At 45.5% G+C, this 17,424-nt stretch overlaps 1 protein-coding gene across 1 annotated transcript in view; it reads right to left on the bottom strand.

The window, feature by feature from the left end:
- The window catches only part of SULF1 (sulfatase 1), a 152,654-nt gene that overhangs the window by 9,354 nt on the left and 125,876 nt on the right, over positions 1–17,424 (bottom strand). The window contains exons 17-23 of the mRNA XM_047073860.1: positions 16,268–16,514; positions 14,361–14,457; positions 13,801–13,895; positions 13,417–13,482; positions 12,158–12,330; positions 9,154–9,296; positions 8,936–9,059 (exon numbers count right to left, since the gene is read on the bottom strand). Of these exons, the coding sequence (XP_046929816.1) occupies positions 8,936–9,059; positions 9,154–9,296; positions 12,158–12,330; positions 13,417–13,482; positions 13,801–13,895; positions 14,361–14,457; positions 16,268–16,514 (945 nt within the window). The remainder of the gene's footprint in view (positions 1–8,935; positions 9,060–9,153; positions 9,297–12,157; positions 12,331–13,416; positions 13,483–13,800; positions 13,896–14,360; positions 14,458–16,267; positions 16,515–17,424) is intronic.

Raw genomic sequence — 17,424 nt, 5'->3', positions numbered from 1 at the left:
TTGAACATCATTCTCTCCGCAAAGCCTTTCGTGACCCTCTTCTTCTCATCCTAAGCACGTTGGGAAGGCCTACATCACACCTGTAGATGAATGTCGGTACCCGTGCCCAACAGCAAACTGTAAGAGGTCCACTGGAAATTCACAAGCTTTGTAGTTTTACCGATCGTTGCTGACTGGAAGGATGTGTTCATTGATATGGCTATTCTCTTCCCAGCTTTCAGTTCTGAGGGCATTGATTTGATTTACAAAATTGAGAGAGCCTGAACAGGGTATCTGCACTAATGTAGCCATTCCTTTCTCTGAAGCCCTTCCCTGTTTTTTCTGTGTTGTCTTTGAATGTTTTTCTGAAGGCACAGAGTTTCCAATATTTGGGGCCAAATCAGTGTGTATTGTGGAGGACTTTCATGCTGCCTGAAAATTTGCTTTGGGTTTTGAAATTTCAGAGCCTCTGATGAATTCAGGGTCCTGCAAGGAACTAAAAGCCAGTCATAAATACCTTTTTATTTGCTATGCATGGAAGATTTCTCGTGCACTAGTTTTACTGATGCAGTGTAAGAATACCTATTTATTTTACAAATAAAAGACTACAAACCTTCAACTAAGAAGACAGTATAGAACTATCAGTAAATGTCAGTTATGTCATTTATCTATAGACAAATAACTTTGTATAGTCAATGACTGATTAAAAGCACATACTTTCTTATTGGGGCAAAAGCACATAATTTTCCCTCTTTCTTAGCCCTTGATTAGTAAAAAAACCTGCTAATTTTATTACTCATTAACGTGAAGGTAAATGTCCTTCAAAACTCTAGGGTTCTTTGATATATCTCTCACTATCCAACTCTGTTATCAAACACTGTTCATAGAATGATATATATTCAGGGCTTACTTGTGCTAAGCACTTTTCAGATATCAGCCTATGTAATCCTTACATATTGTTCTGTATATGCATATTATTAGCAAATTTTTACAGATGAGAAAGTGCAGTTAAAGTTTAAATTGTTGGGGCGCCTGGGTGGCTCAGTCAGTTAAGCAGCCGACTTCGGCTCAGGTCATGATCTCACGGTCCGTGAGTTCGAGCCCCGCATCGGGCTGTGTGCTGACAGCTCAGAGCCAGGAGCCTGTTTCAGATTCTGTGTCTCCCTCTCTCTGACCCTCCCCCATTCATGCTCTGTCTCTGTCTCAAAAATAAATAAACGTTAAAAAAAAAAAGTTTATTTGTTGAAAGAGTCAGCACAGTATGGAGATTAAAAGCACAGGCTAGAATCGGACTCCTTGGGTTGATTACCTACTCCATCATTTATCAGCTGTACAATCCTGGGAAAGTTACTGAGTTTCTCTGTGATCCAATTTTTTAATCTATAAAATGGGGATAACAGTGCTGACCTCACAGAGTTATTGTGAGGGGTAAGTGATTTAACATATGCAAAGTACTTAGAAGAGAGCAGGGGCACGGTAAGTCACGTGATACTGTTAGACACTGTCCCCCAAATGAGAGGCCACTGAGCCAGAGCTTGTGAGCAAGCAGACCCACAAGACTCTTCACAACTACGTATGTTACCTAATCTGATCGACCCAGGTCCTCCCATATTATTTCTCACAGTTTAACACTCTTGAATATCTCCTTACTGCATTCAGGATAAAGACCCAATCCTATAAAAAAAAAAAAAAAAGCAGGGGGGGAGGGGCAAGGGGCTCCTGGGTGGCTCAGTTAAGTGACTCAGGTCATGACCCCCGTGGTGGACTCTGTGCTGAGTGTGGAGCCTGCTTGGGATTCTCTCTCTCCCTCTGTCCCTCGTGCTTGCATATGCACACACGCACTCTCTCTCTTTCTCTTAAAAAAAAAACGAGGGGCGCCTGGGTGGCTCAGTCAGTTGAGCGTCCGACTTCGGCTCAGGTCACAATCTCGAGGTCCGTTGAGTTCGAGCCCCGCGTCGGGCTCTGGGCTGATGGCTCAGAGCCTGGAGCCTGCTTCCGATTCTGTGTCTCCCTCTCTCTTTGCCCCTCCCCCATTCATGCTCTGTCTCTCTCTGTCTCAAAAATAAATAAACGTTAAAAAAAAAATTAAAAAAAAAACAAACAAACCCCCAAAACCCAATCCTCTGAGGTAGTAGGTAACCAGGGTGATCAGATTGTTTAGATTGCCCGAGGGTCCCAGTTTATATCTGTTGTACTGGCATCCTGTTCAGTTTAGCATTTGTCCAGAACTTTTGAAATTTTAGTTTAGAAAATAGTTTTAAATTTTTTTTTTTCAACGTTTATTTATTTTGGGACAGAGAGAGACAGAGCATGAACGGGGGAGGGGCAGAGAGAGAGGGAGACACAGAATCGGAAACAGGCTCCAGGCTCTGAGCCATCAGCCCAGAGCCCGACGCGGGGCTCGAACTCACGGACCGCGAGATCGTGACCTGGCTGAAGTCGGACGCTTAACCGACTGTGCCACCCAGGCGCCCCAGAAAATAGTTTTTAAATGCAATTATTTTATAAATCCACTGACCATACCATTGGTAAGCAAATACATATGTCAAATATAGACCATTTTAATTTTTTTTAGTATGCCCTCTCTGGTGGAAACATCCTTGTTTGGAAGATAAATTCTGTGGTCACCGACATATAGCACTCTTTGTGAAATTGGCTCTGTTTACCTCTTCTGCTCGCCTCCCATTCCCTTGTATTACCATTGAATTGATCACAGTCCCCCGAATGGATCTTGCCTTCACACAAACTGTCCCTTCTAGTTGGACCGGTTTTCTTTCCTCAATATCCCGTTCTAGACGGTGCCAACATTGCCTTCAGCATGCAGCATGAAATGCCACCTCCTTGGGAAGCTTCCCTGGATTCCTCGGGGTTGGGTTAGGGGCCCCACATGGCTCTTACAGAATCATCTCTTCCCCTGTTGGGACACTTTGTTTTCTGAACAGTAATGATAATACTTGACCGTATTCTCCTCCAAGGCAGTGGCTTGCATACAGGTGGTCATGTGGATTCTTTCCTTCTTTATTTATTTACTGAATGGACGAAAGAGGATTAGCTTTTCCCCCTCTTATCTTTCCTCTCTATTTTGAAACCAATTAAAGGTAAATTATATTCCTCAGTTTGGAGGGTAGGGGCTTAGAGTCCTGCAACACTTTTGTTCCTTTTTTTACGGGGAAGAAAGGCACCAGGTGTAGAATCACCCCTGGAAAAGACAAAATTTTGGACATCCTCTGGGAGCTTAGATTAATTCTGACTTGCCCCTGCCCCTGATCCTGACCAAGTGGCCACTGTTGTGTGATGAAAAACTTATCCCGCCAGTTGGCAGGGCTTGTCTAGCAGAGTTCTGGCTGGATGTCAGTGGCTGCCCATCCTCCCCAGGGCACACTTCTGGGCAGGGTGCAAGCTGTCCACTGCGTATGGCGACCCCGCCTCTGATCCGTGTCCTAACAACTCTGACCCTAAGGCCCCCATCACCTTAGGAGGCCAGCCTCACTTCCCATCCCTTTAACCCCAAACCCTGACCTGAACCCAACTCTTGGTCAAGCACCTTAAACAGAGAAGTCCAACAGAGCTAAGCAAGCGCAGCGTAAAAATAAAATAGGGTGCACAGTGATCTACGTCAATTATTTCTCAGCAGAACTGGAAAAAATATGGAGAGAAAATGAGTAAATAAAATGGAGTCCTGAGATGTGACAGAGAGAACGGAACCTGCTGAAGCTTCCTTCAAGTAATACGGAGCCAGGAAGTGAAGTTTGGGTTTTGTCCTTCAGTACGTTCACGCAGTTCAGAAAAAAGACTGAGCTCTGGGTTGGCAGTGAGTGATGGGGAAGCTGGGGGTGGTGCTGATGAGCATCTCTTTTTGTGTCTCATGAAGTAGAGTAACATCCTTTGGAATCATAATATCACCATCCCCTTTCAAACACTGTCTCTTTCCTGTTAATGTTTTGCATCCACGCCCGCCTCACTGATGGCACCCATCATTGCCGGGGCTTGAGGCTTGCCAGGCTCTGTTCTCCACTTCTTGCTAGTGAGGCAGGATTTGAACCCAAGGCACACTGGCCCCGTCAGCACTAATCAGCCCCTAACACGCAGCCAGGTCGCCCACACCCATCTGCCAGCCGTGAGCTGTGGCCACAGGGCAGATGGGTCAAAAAGTGTAAATGCAACGTGGGCAGAGCATGGGTGCCGAGGACGGAGCACAGCGTGGCCTGCCGGTCTACTGGGCGTGGAACACGGGTCAGGAAGCAGCCCTGCCAGCACGAGGCTGCCCAGAACCGACGGCCGGCCCCACGCTGCCTGCCATGGACACATAGCACGGCTGCCGGGAGCAGTTCTGGGCCATCAAAGGGCAGCAGCATCAGCTTTCACAAGCAGTGGGAAAAATAAACACCCCCTCAACCTGTTGATCCTATTCTATTTTGCAACACAGAAATGATGGCTTTCAACTCAAGCCAAAAATTCCTTCCTGAGTCATGGCGGCTGGTTTCTGAGCGGTGCCCCTGCTCTGTGCTTGTCTTAACTGGAAAATGACCAGTATGAGTAAGCAAAGCGTTGCAGCCTGTCCCCGCCTCATGTGCATGCCACGGCACTAAGTAAATAGAATAAATACGAAGTTGAATGGGGAACAGACTTGCCTTTGGGAGGCCCTTTAACAAATAAATGTAAAGATTAATTTTTCCACATCCTCAGAATTGAAGGCAGTCAAAAAGCTCTTAGTCAATCTCGTGTGAGAGAAACGTTTCTGAAAGACTGCTGAATTTTCAAATTTCACATCCCTCAGGTTGGGCTACTATCACTTTTCTCGAAGTCTTTTATAATGAAATTTCATATGAAAATGCATTTAATTCGTTTTCTAAAAAAAAAAAAAAAAAAAAACTGAATCTTCTTGGAGAATCGAGGCTTCTGAAACCTGGTAAGAGGGCCATCGCTGGAGGGCTGTGTCCCGGTAAGCACCACCTGAGACAGTCGTTTCGGTGGGTCCACACCTACGGTGGCTTTTTCGACACCTGTTCCCTTCAGTCCAACGGGGCGCAGTGAGCAGGGGAGGCCACGTCAAACACTGCATTTGGGTATCCAGTGAGTCCCCAGGTGGGACAGGCAAATGCTCCCTCAGTAGCCCTGTTTCAGGATTTCTTGCCTGCAATGTGGGTGTCGGCCGAAAGACAGCTTGCCCCCCCCATCATGAAATGGTAGGATCTGGAAGTGCCAGTCGTTGCGTGTTACACAGTGTCCGCCTATCTGTCCTTTGGGAAGGAATTTAGGGAGGAAGAGGCAACGGGTAACTCTGTCACCTTGCACATGTGCTTCCAACGGCCACATTCTCAGGCGACCCCGTCAACAACGAGTTACCAAGGCTCTGACAAATGGCCTCACAAATGGCGGATTTAGTGGTGGGTGGCAGAGAAGGGAGAGGGAAGAGTCCCAGATGCTTGCCATTTAATCAGGACCAGAGTGCAGTTAAACATTCTTCATCTCAAAGTTGGCCGGGTATGACTTGATGGAGAATAGCTCTCTGACTCAGCTCTGACCAGGCTGGTGACTTAAATAGCCTATTAATACCCTTTTACCTCGTTCATGACAAGAAGTAAAAGAAAGCTCAACTGACAATCCCTTAGCTGTAAAATTGAGTGCATCATAAAATAACCATAAAGTCAATATCTAGTGTTAGGTCCATTAAAAATGTCACACTTTGGAAATGTCTTAATGTGGCCCCTGGGAAGCAGGCGAAACAATGCTGGTGTGCGGGATATTACCTCGTCAGCCCATAGCCCTGGTGAGACCAGCTTAAGGGTGGGTTCTTCTGCTCTGTCCTACGTGTGCTGGGGGTGATGTGGGGTCAGGGTGGGGGGGGGAGGGCAGAGCGAGGAAAGGGAAGAAGACAGGAGAGAAGAGAAAAAGAAGAGATACATACATGGTTATTAAACATCCTCAGAAGTCCAGCTTTCTTTGTTTTGTTATTTGTTTACATCTTTCCCGCCACCTTTCCTGTTGTTTAGCTTCTGGTCAGATCAGTGAGGTGCCCCGGAAAAGGAAGAATCTGAGAGTACAGCTCAGGAGGCTGGAGAGAGGCAGTGGGGCAAACAGGGTTCCCTGGCATGGCGCCAAGGAAGCCCATGTTCCTCTGATGGATTCCTCAACTATGGTGCTGACTCATCGTGACTCTGTTTCCCCACAGTGGAGGTGGTCAGGACAGTCCCCTCCTGCCCACACCGCACGTTTCTGACAAATCCACCTAAGGTCTACGCTTAGAGTGGAAAAATATCAAGGGCTGATGATGCCAGGTGATCCTGTGACATGGCCACCAGGCATGTCGGGCCCCCTCACTGAACATGAGGTAAGAGGGATGGGTGGGGGTTGGAGAGAACAAGGTGGCTGGGCTGAGGCCTGTTTATGAAGTTTGGGTGTGTCAGGCGGTATTGTCTCTGTGCTGTGCTGAGACCTCTCTGTAGGGCTTGACTCCAGGTACCCTGTCCCCAACCCAGCACCTTCTCCTCACTCACCACCACCCTGCAGAGCCTTTGGAATCGTATCACTGCTGCCTTTCACCACCCACTCTAATTAAGGAGTCTTAACAAGGAAGCTCCTTCTATTTCCTCCAACTTCGGCTTTAGAATGCTCTTAAATTTCCCATCACTCCTTTTTGGGTCTTGGGTCTTTGGCATTCATTATACTTTGTAAAAAATCTCTAAACCAGTTTCCATGAAGCCTCTCCACCAAATCAATGTGTGAGCACCACAAGGGAAAGAATTCTCCCAAACTCTCCCCAGGGCTCCCAAGGGTCATTCTATTTTTTTTCCCCCCTTTCACAGCAATCCATGCTTAAAAGCATCATCTAATGAGCAAACACGCATGGGAGTAAATGCTCTGAGAGACATCCCGCTGTGACAGTCAGCTGATTAAAAGCAAAATGACAGATCTGTAACCAACGACACAATATGGTGGGGAATGCTGTTAGCACATGCACGCACCCACACTTTGCTCTGTGCAGCATGGTGAGGAACAGAAATTAGTTGAAATGGCTGGATCATGCAATTATTGGGAAAGAAGCTGTGGGGGAGAATAAAAAAAATGTGAATACCTGTGTAGGTCATAGCTTCCTCCATCTTTATTTCCTGACATAGGAAAATACAAGAGTAATTTATGTTAGCTTTAGAACTCATAAAACCATTCACTATGTCGTTTTCCATGCACAACATCTAAATCCTAGAAAGAAACATATTGTGTTAAATACAGACAGTGCTGAAGTCCCACAGAGCTTTTCTAGTAGACGGGTTCAAAATGAGCAGTGAAAGCTATAAATTAAAAGGTTTGAGATAAAATGTATAGGCGTTTCTTTGGTGGCAAAGGAGGAGAGAGCCCATTTAAAAGCAGTATGAAAAGTACTTCCAGTCAGTCTCAGTAAAATTTTGGTTATTTTTAGACAAAACAGTTGGGAAAAAAGGGGGGAGGGCAACAATCATCTCCTGCAGGAATTGTCTAGAAGGTGGAGGGGACTACTGGCTTCACTGGCTCTCCCTTGTGTGTCATTCCATCAAGAGACTATCAGACTTCCCTGAGCAGAGTTAGGTCACCACCAGTAAGAGAGCCAGGTCCTTTGGGGAAGAGCTGTCTGGGTATAAAATTTCAAAAAGCAGTAATTGGTTCAATTTCTAGGCCTTATTGAGACTTTTCGTTGGTTTGTTTATTTTGTTTTTGGTGTGTGGAGGGGTAAGATTTGAGGAAAAGCTCAAACAGATAAGCAGGATATCTGAAAAGATTGGAGCTGGGTGGGGTCAGCGACCAAAGACCTATTCTGCAGCTCAGTCAGGACTGGACTTTACAGGCGGCCAAATGATTTGATTAAGGTGTTAACTGAGAAGTGTTGGCCGATGGCTGTGAGGTGACCTCTCTCACAGTGTTTATAATTTCTTTTGGGGTCTTTGCAGCTTGAAAGCCTCAGGACCCTGCAGGGGTGGAAACGACAGGAGGCAGACATTGATTTTTTGGAGGTAGGACCCTCTCCCCCCCCTTCAAGTCACATGACCCAGGGGAGAGGCCTACTTTTAGGGCTGGTGATATTGGCTCTGCCAGGTGCCCAGAGACACCGGCTGTTAGGGACACAAGGCAAACTCAGCTGCATACAAAGGTCTCCTGCAAACCACTCCCCACCATCACAGAGTTCAGCTCTTCGCTCTTTTGGGGTTGGCTGCCGTGCTGATGCCAATGACCTCGCCAGTGCCAGCTCCTTCTCCTCCCTTCATTGGACTGCTGGAATTTACGTTTCTACAGGAATTACGACAAACTGAGTATCCTCATCAATTAGGAAAGAGCTGGGACAGACACTGAAAAAAATGGCAGCCTCACGAACCACAGGCGAAATTAGTTTAATGCTGCAGATCTGGGAGGGAGCATCTAGTTGATTCCATATGGACCCTCTAACACTGCTGGGTCCCAAGACAGTGAATTACCCAAGTATCTCTAGTTTCAGAGGGGAAATACTGGTACAAGAAATCGAATTCACTGTGTCACGGGCAGGGGTCCAATTAGGGCAGCTCCCAACTGTGCTAAGCAGAAACAGGACATTGTGTGTTCCCATCCAAATTCAGTGAAAAAATGAGGCTATCCTGGTTTGCCTAAGAGTATAGATCACGCCTGTTGACAGCAATAACAAATAAATCCCCGATGCCTTCATCCCGCTTGCCAGTGGATACTTCTATCAGGAAGGTTTACTAGTAGAACAGACGTGTGGGACAAATTGGAATAAAACACTCACCAAATCTTTTGGCCTGTTAAATTTTTCATTAATGCTCCCAGAGATAAACTTAGAGAACAGATTGTGTTTGGAACTGCCTGGAAGTGTCCCAATCTCTGGGTTTCTATGCATAGCGTCGTTTCAAAGGCAGAAAACTTGACAACACAAAGAATTTCCCAGGAAATACAGGAAAAACAACAACAACAACCACCTTTTTTCCCCCCTTACCGACTTCAAGGCCCTTAGGTCTTGGATTGCACTGCTTATACCCTTGGCAGCTTCTGAGCTCCATGAGTTGTACGTGTAGCTGGTTCAAAATGCCCCGTTCCACTGTGTGCACTGTGTTGGTGAGCTGTGGGTGAAGAGGCCAGGACAACATATTTAAGCTCATGTTCTGGCTGTTTTGTTTCCAACAACCTTCATAAAATGAAAACATACTGACTTACCTGATAAGGATCTGTATTCATATCAAAATACTCCAAAAAGCCAGTGGCAAACTCACAGAAAAGAAAATTATGCGTCTCATTAACTGTACGTAAACACCAGTAGGTATTATTGTTAGAGCTCGTGCAGGCGCAGAAAGATCCCACTGTTGGTAAAAAAGACAAACGAAAGGCAAAGAATGAAAAAAACGAAAACGTAGGCAGGCTAGCCATTCTAGCATTTCCTTATCTTTATAACTTAGGGGCACATTTTCTTTCTTGGAAGTACTATGTGTTTAGATGTTAAAAAAATTGTATTTTCTCCCTCTCTAAGAGGTGGAAAGCGGGGAAAGGTGGAAAACGGGGAAAACGATGGCAATCTATGATCGTGAATACAGGCTGAAGGCCAGGGTGAAGTTTTAGGCATGTTGGTTTGCCCCCCGCCCCCGTTGGGCAGTGGTCTCTGGAATAGGGTGGGTGGAGAATGGGAAGGGAATTATCAGAATTTACATTTCTGGTTATTTTTATCTTTTATTTATTTATTTTTAAAGGATAAATGGTTCTAAAATAAAGAGGTGGACTGGTGCCCTTGAGTGTCCTCATCTGGCCACACGTCACAAATGGTGCATGGAAAGAGGGGGTTCTGCAATGGGAAGGGGTTTGCAGACGACTTGAGCCCAGTCAGTGGATTGAGGGATGATGTAATTTGTGATCATTGTAGACGACACTTTCACATGAGACAGGCTATGACCTTGAACAGCTTTGGCATCATGCAGAGGTTCACTGGTTTTCTGGTGGAAAGTGTCTCAGACACTTTGGAAACAAAACAAACCATCCAGTCTTCTTCTATAGAAAGAAAGTTTCTAAATTTCTGACCTTTCCTGCAACGATAATTGAACTTTAGAAATATGCTGTCTAGCAACTACTTTTAAAGCAGTTGGAATAGGCACACTTAATGCGCATTCATTCTCTACTATGTATTTTGCATGTATTAACTCATTTAATCCTTAAAAAAATCTTATGAGACAAAGATTATTGTTATTTCCATTTTACAGATGGGAAAAATGAGGCTCAGAGAGGGTAAGTAATTTATTTGAGGTCACACAGCTGACAAGTAGCAGCATTAAGGGTCTGGCTGGAGGGTATACCCTTAACCACTATATGTCACTTACCCACCTATCCAGTATTAAACACACTAAATCTGTCCCCTTAAGCTAAAAGAAATGTTTTAGACAATGAATGAGTAATGATTTTTTTTCTAATTTTATTTTGATAGACTATTTTTAGAGCATAAGATGGTTCACAGCAAAACTGAGCGGAAGGCACAGAGAATTTCTAGAGAATACCCCATCTCCACAGATGCAGAACCTTCCCCACTATCAATATCTCTCAACACGGAGACAACTAATGAACCTACACGAACACGACGTCATCACCCAAAGTCCACAGCCTACATTAGGGTTTGCTCTTGGTGTCGTATGTCCTATGGGCTTTGACCAACGTACAGTGACATGTGTCTCCCAGTATAGGGTCATATACTGGTACATCACATCACTGACCTAAAGATCCGCATTTCTCCATCTATTCCTTTCTGCCCACAGGAGATGATTTTTCAGGCTGCTGTGTTTCCAGGGGCCCAGCCCAGAGCTTGGCGGAGAACAGACCCCCACAACCTGAATGACCCTCAGAGATCCTCATGTCCCGGTTTAGGGAACGCCATGGAAAGTCAGAATGCTATGAGTTTAAGAGTTCACTTGGCTTTAGCGTGGCTGGAAATGAAAATGCAAACTTGAACGCTGAAATCAAAAAGCATCAAAATGGAAAGACAAAACAAAAATCCTCATAGGTAGGCCTGAAACTCCCAAAGAATGGGTCTTGGGTTCCTGGAGTCTCCAAATCCCACTTGGAGAAACACTGACCCAGCTGGTCCTACTGTGATCTTTTCAATGAGGAGATCTGGGGTTTTAGCTACTCCCTGGGTCGGTAAGCCTTCAATCAGATGATGTGCCACAAGAATTTAGGGCATTATTTCTAGATGGCCTCAGTGAACACTGTGCATAGACCACCAAAACAAATGTTAAGTATAATTTTAAAAGCACACAATTGTTATTATTCCATGTCATCAGCAATTCCGTATAAAACTAAATATTTTGTGGAGTCTCTATTCTTCCCTGCAAACATGACACTAGGTAGTTAAGGGGGCTGAGAATTAGTAGGATATGGCTCCTGCCTTTAAGGGGGTTTCACTTCCTTTTATTATACTTAGAGCATTACATGAAATACAGCAGCAACAAAATACATAAGAGGCAAAATCGTCTGCCCATTTATTTATTCAGTCATAGAGCAGTCTTGCTGGATAGGCACTATGCCAGGAGGTGGGCACTGTGTGAAATAACACCAACAGGAGAAAGACCCCGGGCGAGCTTGGCATTTTCAAGTAAAATGTGAAAACAAATCTCTAAAGAAAAAAATAATGCTTGGCAAAAATCATTCTAGAAAATAAGAGGATGCTCCCCACTTGAGTTATTCTAGATCCCTGGTTTTATGCTGCTGAAGCCCTGGTCTTCAGGACTGTAGTGTGAGTCACTGTCTCTGCGTGGCAGCAGTTAGTGGCATTTAGAAGGAGCAATTGATACGAGGTGACGGTGTTAATGCAATCATCATTTCACAGTAGGCAAAACCTTGGTTTTCGAGCATAATTCGTTCTGGAAACATGCTTGTAATCCAAAGCACTTGTGTATCAAAGCGAATTTCAAGAGCCCTTGGCTCAGCTGTGATCGTGTGACATTCGGCGTCATGGACCTCTCGTACTGCAAGACATCGCTCGTTTGTCCAGTTAAAATTTATTAGAAACGTTTGCCCGCCTTGCAGAACACGCGCAGAGCAAGTTACTCGCAATCCAAGGTTTCACTGTGCATAGACGTCAGGTCTGTCTGCTACACATCTTAAAACTTATACAGCGCTACTCCATAAAACTGGGAGAAAGATTTCTAAAAAACCCTCAAAAACCAAACCACTCAAAACTTACGGTTCCAGAACGGGGCCGTCTGCCAGTGGTTGTTGTCGTGCGTGAAGCAGGTGAGGCCCGGGAGGCTGCATTCCTCCCCCTTCCTCTGCCGTTTCTTCTCCTTCCTCTCCTTCTTCCTCCTACGGTTCTCCTTGAAAAGCTGCAGTTTGCTGTCTACCTCCTGAGCAGCTTCCCTATCCCAACAGAAGGGATCTGTTAATGATCGGAGAGCACTTTCCCAACGGAAACTACTATCTTCGCTCTGTATCTCACACAAATAGGCAGACACACAATAATAAGATGACTTTTATTTTTCACAGAGGGCCTCCTCAAACTCTAATCGGCAAGAACGAAGGCATACTCATTAAGTGACAGCTCGCTTAGAATGTTACGGAGCCTTGGGGCGCCTGGGTGGCTCAGTCAGTTGGGCATCTGTCTTCAGCTCAGGTCCTGACCTCGTGAGTTTGAGCCCAGCATCGGGCTCTCGGCCGTCAGCACGGAGCTGGCTTCAGTGGGATCCTTTGTCTCCCTTCTCTCTGCCCCTCCCCCACCTCTCAAAAATAAACATTAAAAAAAATTGTAAAAAAAAAGTAAAAAGAATTTGATTGAGCCTTAAAGGATCAACGTTTTCTTTCTTATGTACATGTAAACACTGGTGGAAGTACGTGTCAATGTGAATGCGTGGATCCTGCCACACCCTGTGGACAAATGGCTTCACTTCCTGGGGACTCAGTATTTATCAGCCATAACGTCAATGGATAGTTGGATTAGATACCTTGGAAAGAATTTCCTTTGGTTAGTATTTTGTTATTTTCCATAAAAGGCTCAACTTCTAATATCCTAAATCCCCTTCATATGCCAATTATATTATTATTTTAAAAATACGTGTATTTCTTCCAACTTTCAGAACTTAGCACAACTGCAGACTACCCTACGGAATACGCCAACCTAAGCAAGACGGTCCCCATTTCCCAATCACTGTCCACAGAAAACAGAGCATGGAATAAAATCCAGTTACCTTCCCAACATTGGCAGACACCACATAGAGAATTAGAGCAAACTCCTCATAGCTCCTCCTCAAAGGATTCCAAAAACATTGCCATGCTCTCTCAGCAAGGCGTGGGCTTTGTTTCCAGCTTCTGGGACTGGGTGCCCTCTTGGCTGAATCTGCTTTTATGAAGCAGCACCACTTGGAACAAGGGGGTCCCTGCTGTGTTTCAGAAGTGCCCAGTGGACAGTCCTTCACTCCCAGCAAATGTGGAAAACAGAGAGTCACTTACTTAAATGGGTGGAGATGACTCTTCACCTTCTCTTGCTTTTTCACACCTTTCTCTTTATTATAATAGCTACGGGCAAGAAGATTGAAAAGTGAGTCTTAGTTCCACATTTGATCAGACAGTTCATTTTAGAAACAGAAGGCAGAATAGAAGGAAAGCTGTTACTTTGTCGTAACTATTTAGCTCAAAGGGACCTTTTAACCTTGGGCTGAGGTTTATGACGGATCTCATTTGACCCGAACAGGTTAAGTCATTACAGTACATGGTAACAAATTCAGTTTGTTACGCCTTCTGTTGGCATAAGAGAGAAACAAGCCTGCTGCTTATCACTGTAGCTTGCAGAAACACGAGTTTAGAAAAAAGACCGTGGGATGGTTACACGCTCACCTCTGTTTACTACAGGCACATTCCTCGGGTTTTCTCCTCTTTAGGTGCCCCCTCACTTCTCTCAAATTCTTAATTTTATCTTGCAAAGCTTCAATCTGGAAGACATATACTTGAACAGTTACCTTTTAAGGCAAGGATTTTCTATGCTGCCTACCTCTCTTTTACTTTCTGTGTTCCATCATCCTAGCTATTCATCTGAGATGATAATTAACTTGGAAACCGACTGGGCACGGAATACGCCTACCTCGATATTCCTACTGATGTGCTGTAGGTAAACATTAACAGATGTCTCAACTTAACAACTGAATCATTTCCTCGCAGAGATTTCAGTCTGCGTTGGGCCAGTCCCCGCTATGATTTTTACACTCTATTTTGTTTTCAGGCAGGACCATCCCTCTATCACTGGGGAAAGATAAATCTGCTATTCTATTTTTCACATAATTGTAATTATAAAAAAAAAAGATGAAGTGGACACTCAGTGAGCCCCACCGGTCACAGCCGGGCTGGCGAGCCGAGCTCACATTTGGAATACACCTTCCAATCACATAGCCGTGGCTAACCTCTTTATCAATGTATGCCTTGTGGTCCTTCCAGGCTCTGGCTGATTGATACAGTTCTCTCTCACAATGGATTGTATCATTCGGAAGAATAAAGCACCTGCGGAAACAAACCCAAAACAATAGAAATAGGTTTATATGCTAATGTTAAAATAAACATTAGAAATAGCAAAGGGAATATAATTATCTTCTAAACTCTTAATTTGGATGCAAGCAGTTGTTTGGAGCTGAGCCATAGACCAGGATGCGTGGCAATGTCTCCTGACCCACATTTACCGGTGTGGGTAAATGATGGTGACAGAGACAGACCGTTACTAAGATCGCCTTTCACAGCAATATTCAATATTCATGTCTCCAAGAACAGATAACCACCGGAAAACTCCAATTTCGAAAGCCTCATCAAATGCCACAGGAAAAATGGAAGCTTGCACAGTTATGATGGAAGAGGAAGTAAGTTGTCTGATTAAAGAAATGCAGAGTTAGAAGGGGGTTATTTATCCCATTCATTTTGTTACAGACAGGCTGCCTGAAGCACCCCATTAAGTTTGAAGCGAAGAGGGGCACCTGGGTGGCTCATCGGCTAAGCATCCGACTCCCGGTCACGATCTCACAGTTTGTGGGTTTGAGCCCCGCGTCTTCGGGCTTTGCTCTGACAGTGTGGAGCCTGTTTGGGATTTTCTGTCTCCCTCTCTCTCTGCCTCCCCCCTCCACCTCTCAAAATAAATAAATAAACATTTTTAAAAAGTTTGAAGCAAAGAAACAGCCTTAGGGATAGAGAGGAATTGGGATAAGGGGTCAGTCAATACTAAAAGTGGAACCCTGGTCTAAATCTCTTAGTGTGTAACTATAACAACTATAGTTGACCCTGGAAGAACATGCATTAGAACTACACAGGTTCACTTATGTGCAGATTTTTTTTTTTTTTTGGATAAACACAGTACAGTACTGTAAACATCATCTCTTCCTTGTGATTTTCTTAATAACATTCTCTTCTCTAACTTACTTTATTGTAAGAATACTGTATATGATACATATAAAATATGTGTCTATCAGCTGTTTATATTATCACTAACACTTCTGGTCAGCAGTAGGCCATTAGTAGTTAAGTTTCTGGGGAGTCAAAAGTTATACGTGGATTTTCAACTGTGTGTACAGGGGGGAGGGTCTGTGTCCCCAACCCCCACCGTGTTCAAGGTCAACTGTACGGGCACCGGAAGACCAGACCCAAAGATAAAGATCCTGACAGAGCTCATGACAGCATGCCTCCCCAAAGTGATATAATGAGAGAGAGAAAAAAAGACCCTGCTAATACATTCAGAAGGAAAATTTTTCTCTATCAAGACAAGACCTGGATCTTGGAAGGAAATGGAGAACCAAGGTGGTCCATTAGAGCTGTGAGATTATCAGCTCCCTTCCCTGTTTCCATGGCTCCCGAGGCCCTCTGTGCTCTCTGGGTTCTGCACGGATTCGTGAGGTGTTCCTGCGTCTTACGACCGTTCTCCAGGCCCCACGGCCCTCCCGTGGGCTGGGTTTCGTTCCTGAGGCTGTGAGCGCACCACTGTTCTGAGCCTCAGTAACGGTGCAGCACCCAGAGCCTCTACCAGCGCCAGTAATGGCTTCCATCTGTTACCCAGACTCCCACAAAGGTAACCGTTCAAGGGCAGAACTCCATGCCTGCTAAGTTAAGATGTGACAGAACCACTCTGGCTGACCAGCCTCAATGCGAAACCGAGCCCAAAGCATGTGTCCAAATGCACGACTGTTTGGACTCCCCGTGGCTTCTTTAAACCCTGGTTGTTATACAGGCCAGCCTCCAGACCCAAGTGGTATCACTTTCCGTAAAGAAGGGAGACAGTGATAAGATAAGGTGACAACTGTGAACTCAGCCCTCGAGAACTGAGCCTTCCTACTTGTGGGTCACTCGGACGGTGGTGGGCAAGCCCAGGGCATTGCCTCTGTCTGCCAGCATCGTGTCCCCGTCGCCCGCAGCCTGGTGGCCTCCAGGCCCCCGGGGGCCTTCATCATGGCGCTTGGCGATGTTTCTTGGTCTCAGCACTTGCAGTTCTTCTTCTTCCAGGTTTATGTCATATATTTCGCCTTCAAATTCGACGGACAAGGAACGTGTTTGCCGAGTGTGGACAAATCTGGGCTTGTACTCTGGAAATAAGGGAAGATGTGTTAATACGGACATCCAGGTGTAGTTGAGGAGGGGGGAGAATCACCACCTGGCTCAGGGGGTGTGCTGGGAAGGGGCAGGCAGTATGTACTGCACCGTTGAGGGGCAGCGGGGTGCTGTGGGCAGCCCCCTGGAATCCTCGTCCGGAGCCGTGGGCTCTCGTCCGGCTCTGGCACTGCCCGGCAGTGCGGTGGAGGGCACGTGCCTCTGGGCCTCGGCCCTTCATCCCTCCAGGCAGGGGGGAGGTCTGGGCGCCTTCTAAGTTCCTTTCCACTTACGGCAGGCTGTGAACTTGCACACTGCGTTTTCAACGTGAACAAACACAGTTTGTTTGGATACAACTATACTCCCAATTATGGTATTAATAATGATACTGTCATTTATCGAGCTTTTGCTATGTATCACCCACCTCATACTTATCTCTAACCCACAATCTTGGAAGGCCTGTATTATTGTAATACATCCTTACATTAAGAAAACATATTAGATTGTCCGAACAGGCTCGTAGATCTGGTGCTACACTTCCCCAGGAGGGAACACTGAAGCTCTGAATGCTACCTCGCAAGTGTGAGGTTACGTAGCCCATAGCTGTGGGAACCAGGACTCTAGTCTCCCAGGTTCTAAAGGCTACAGTCCTCCCACCACATTGGGCTGCTTTTGCCAAAGGGTAAATGCTCTTGACAAATGTGCAAATGACAGAGGAATGCTCTAAGAAAAATTAAGTGTTGCAAATGTTTTTATCAGCCAGCTGACTAGTGATACCTGGCAGATGGAGGGCAAGGCCAGGAGAGGCCAGCGTGTTTTCTGGTCACTGTAATCCACTGCTCATGGCGTGTTAGACAAGAGCTTTCACCAGCAAACCTTTGCCCCTCCTTACGAGATGCACTTGGG

Source organism: Lynx rufus, unplaced genomic scaffold (assembly GCF_022079265.1).
Source record: "Lynx rufus isolate CCGP_SWC_20201006 ecotype Redwood Valley unplaced genomic scaffold, mLynRuf1.p SCAF_12, whole genome shotgun sequence".
Lineage (NCBI taxonomy): Eukaryota > Metazoa > Chordata > Mammalia > Carnivora > Felidae > Lynx > Lynx rufus.
Note: the sequence above shows the minus strand (reverse complement) of the source record. Positions and strands in the feature narration are given on the sequence as shown.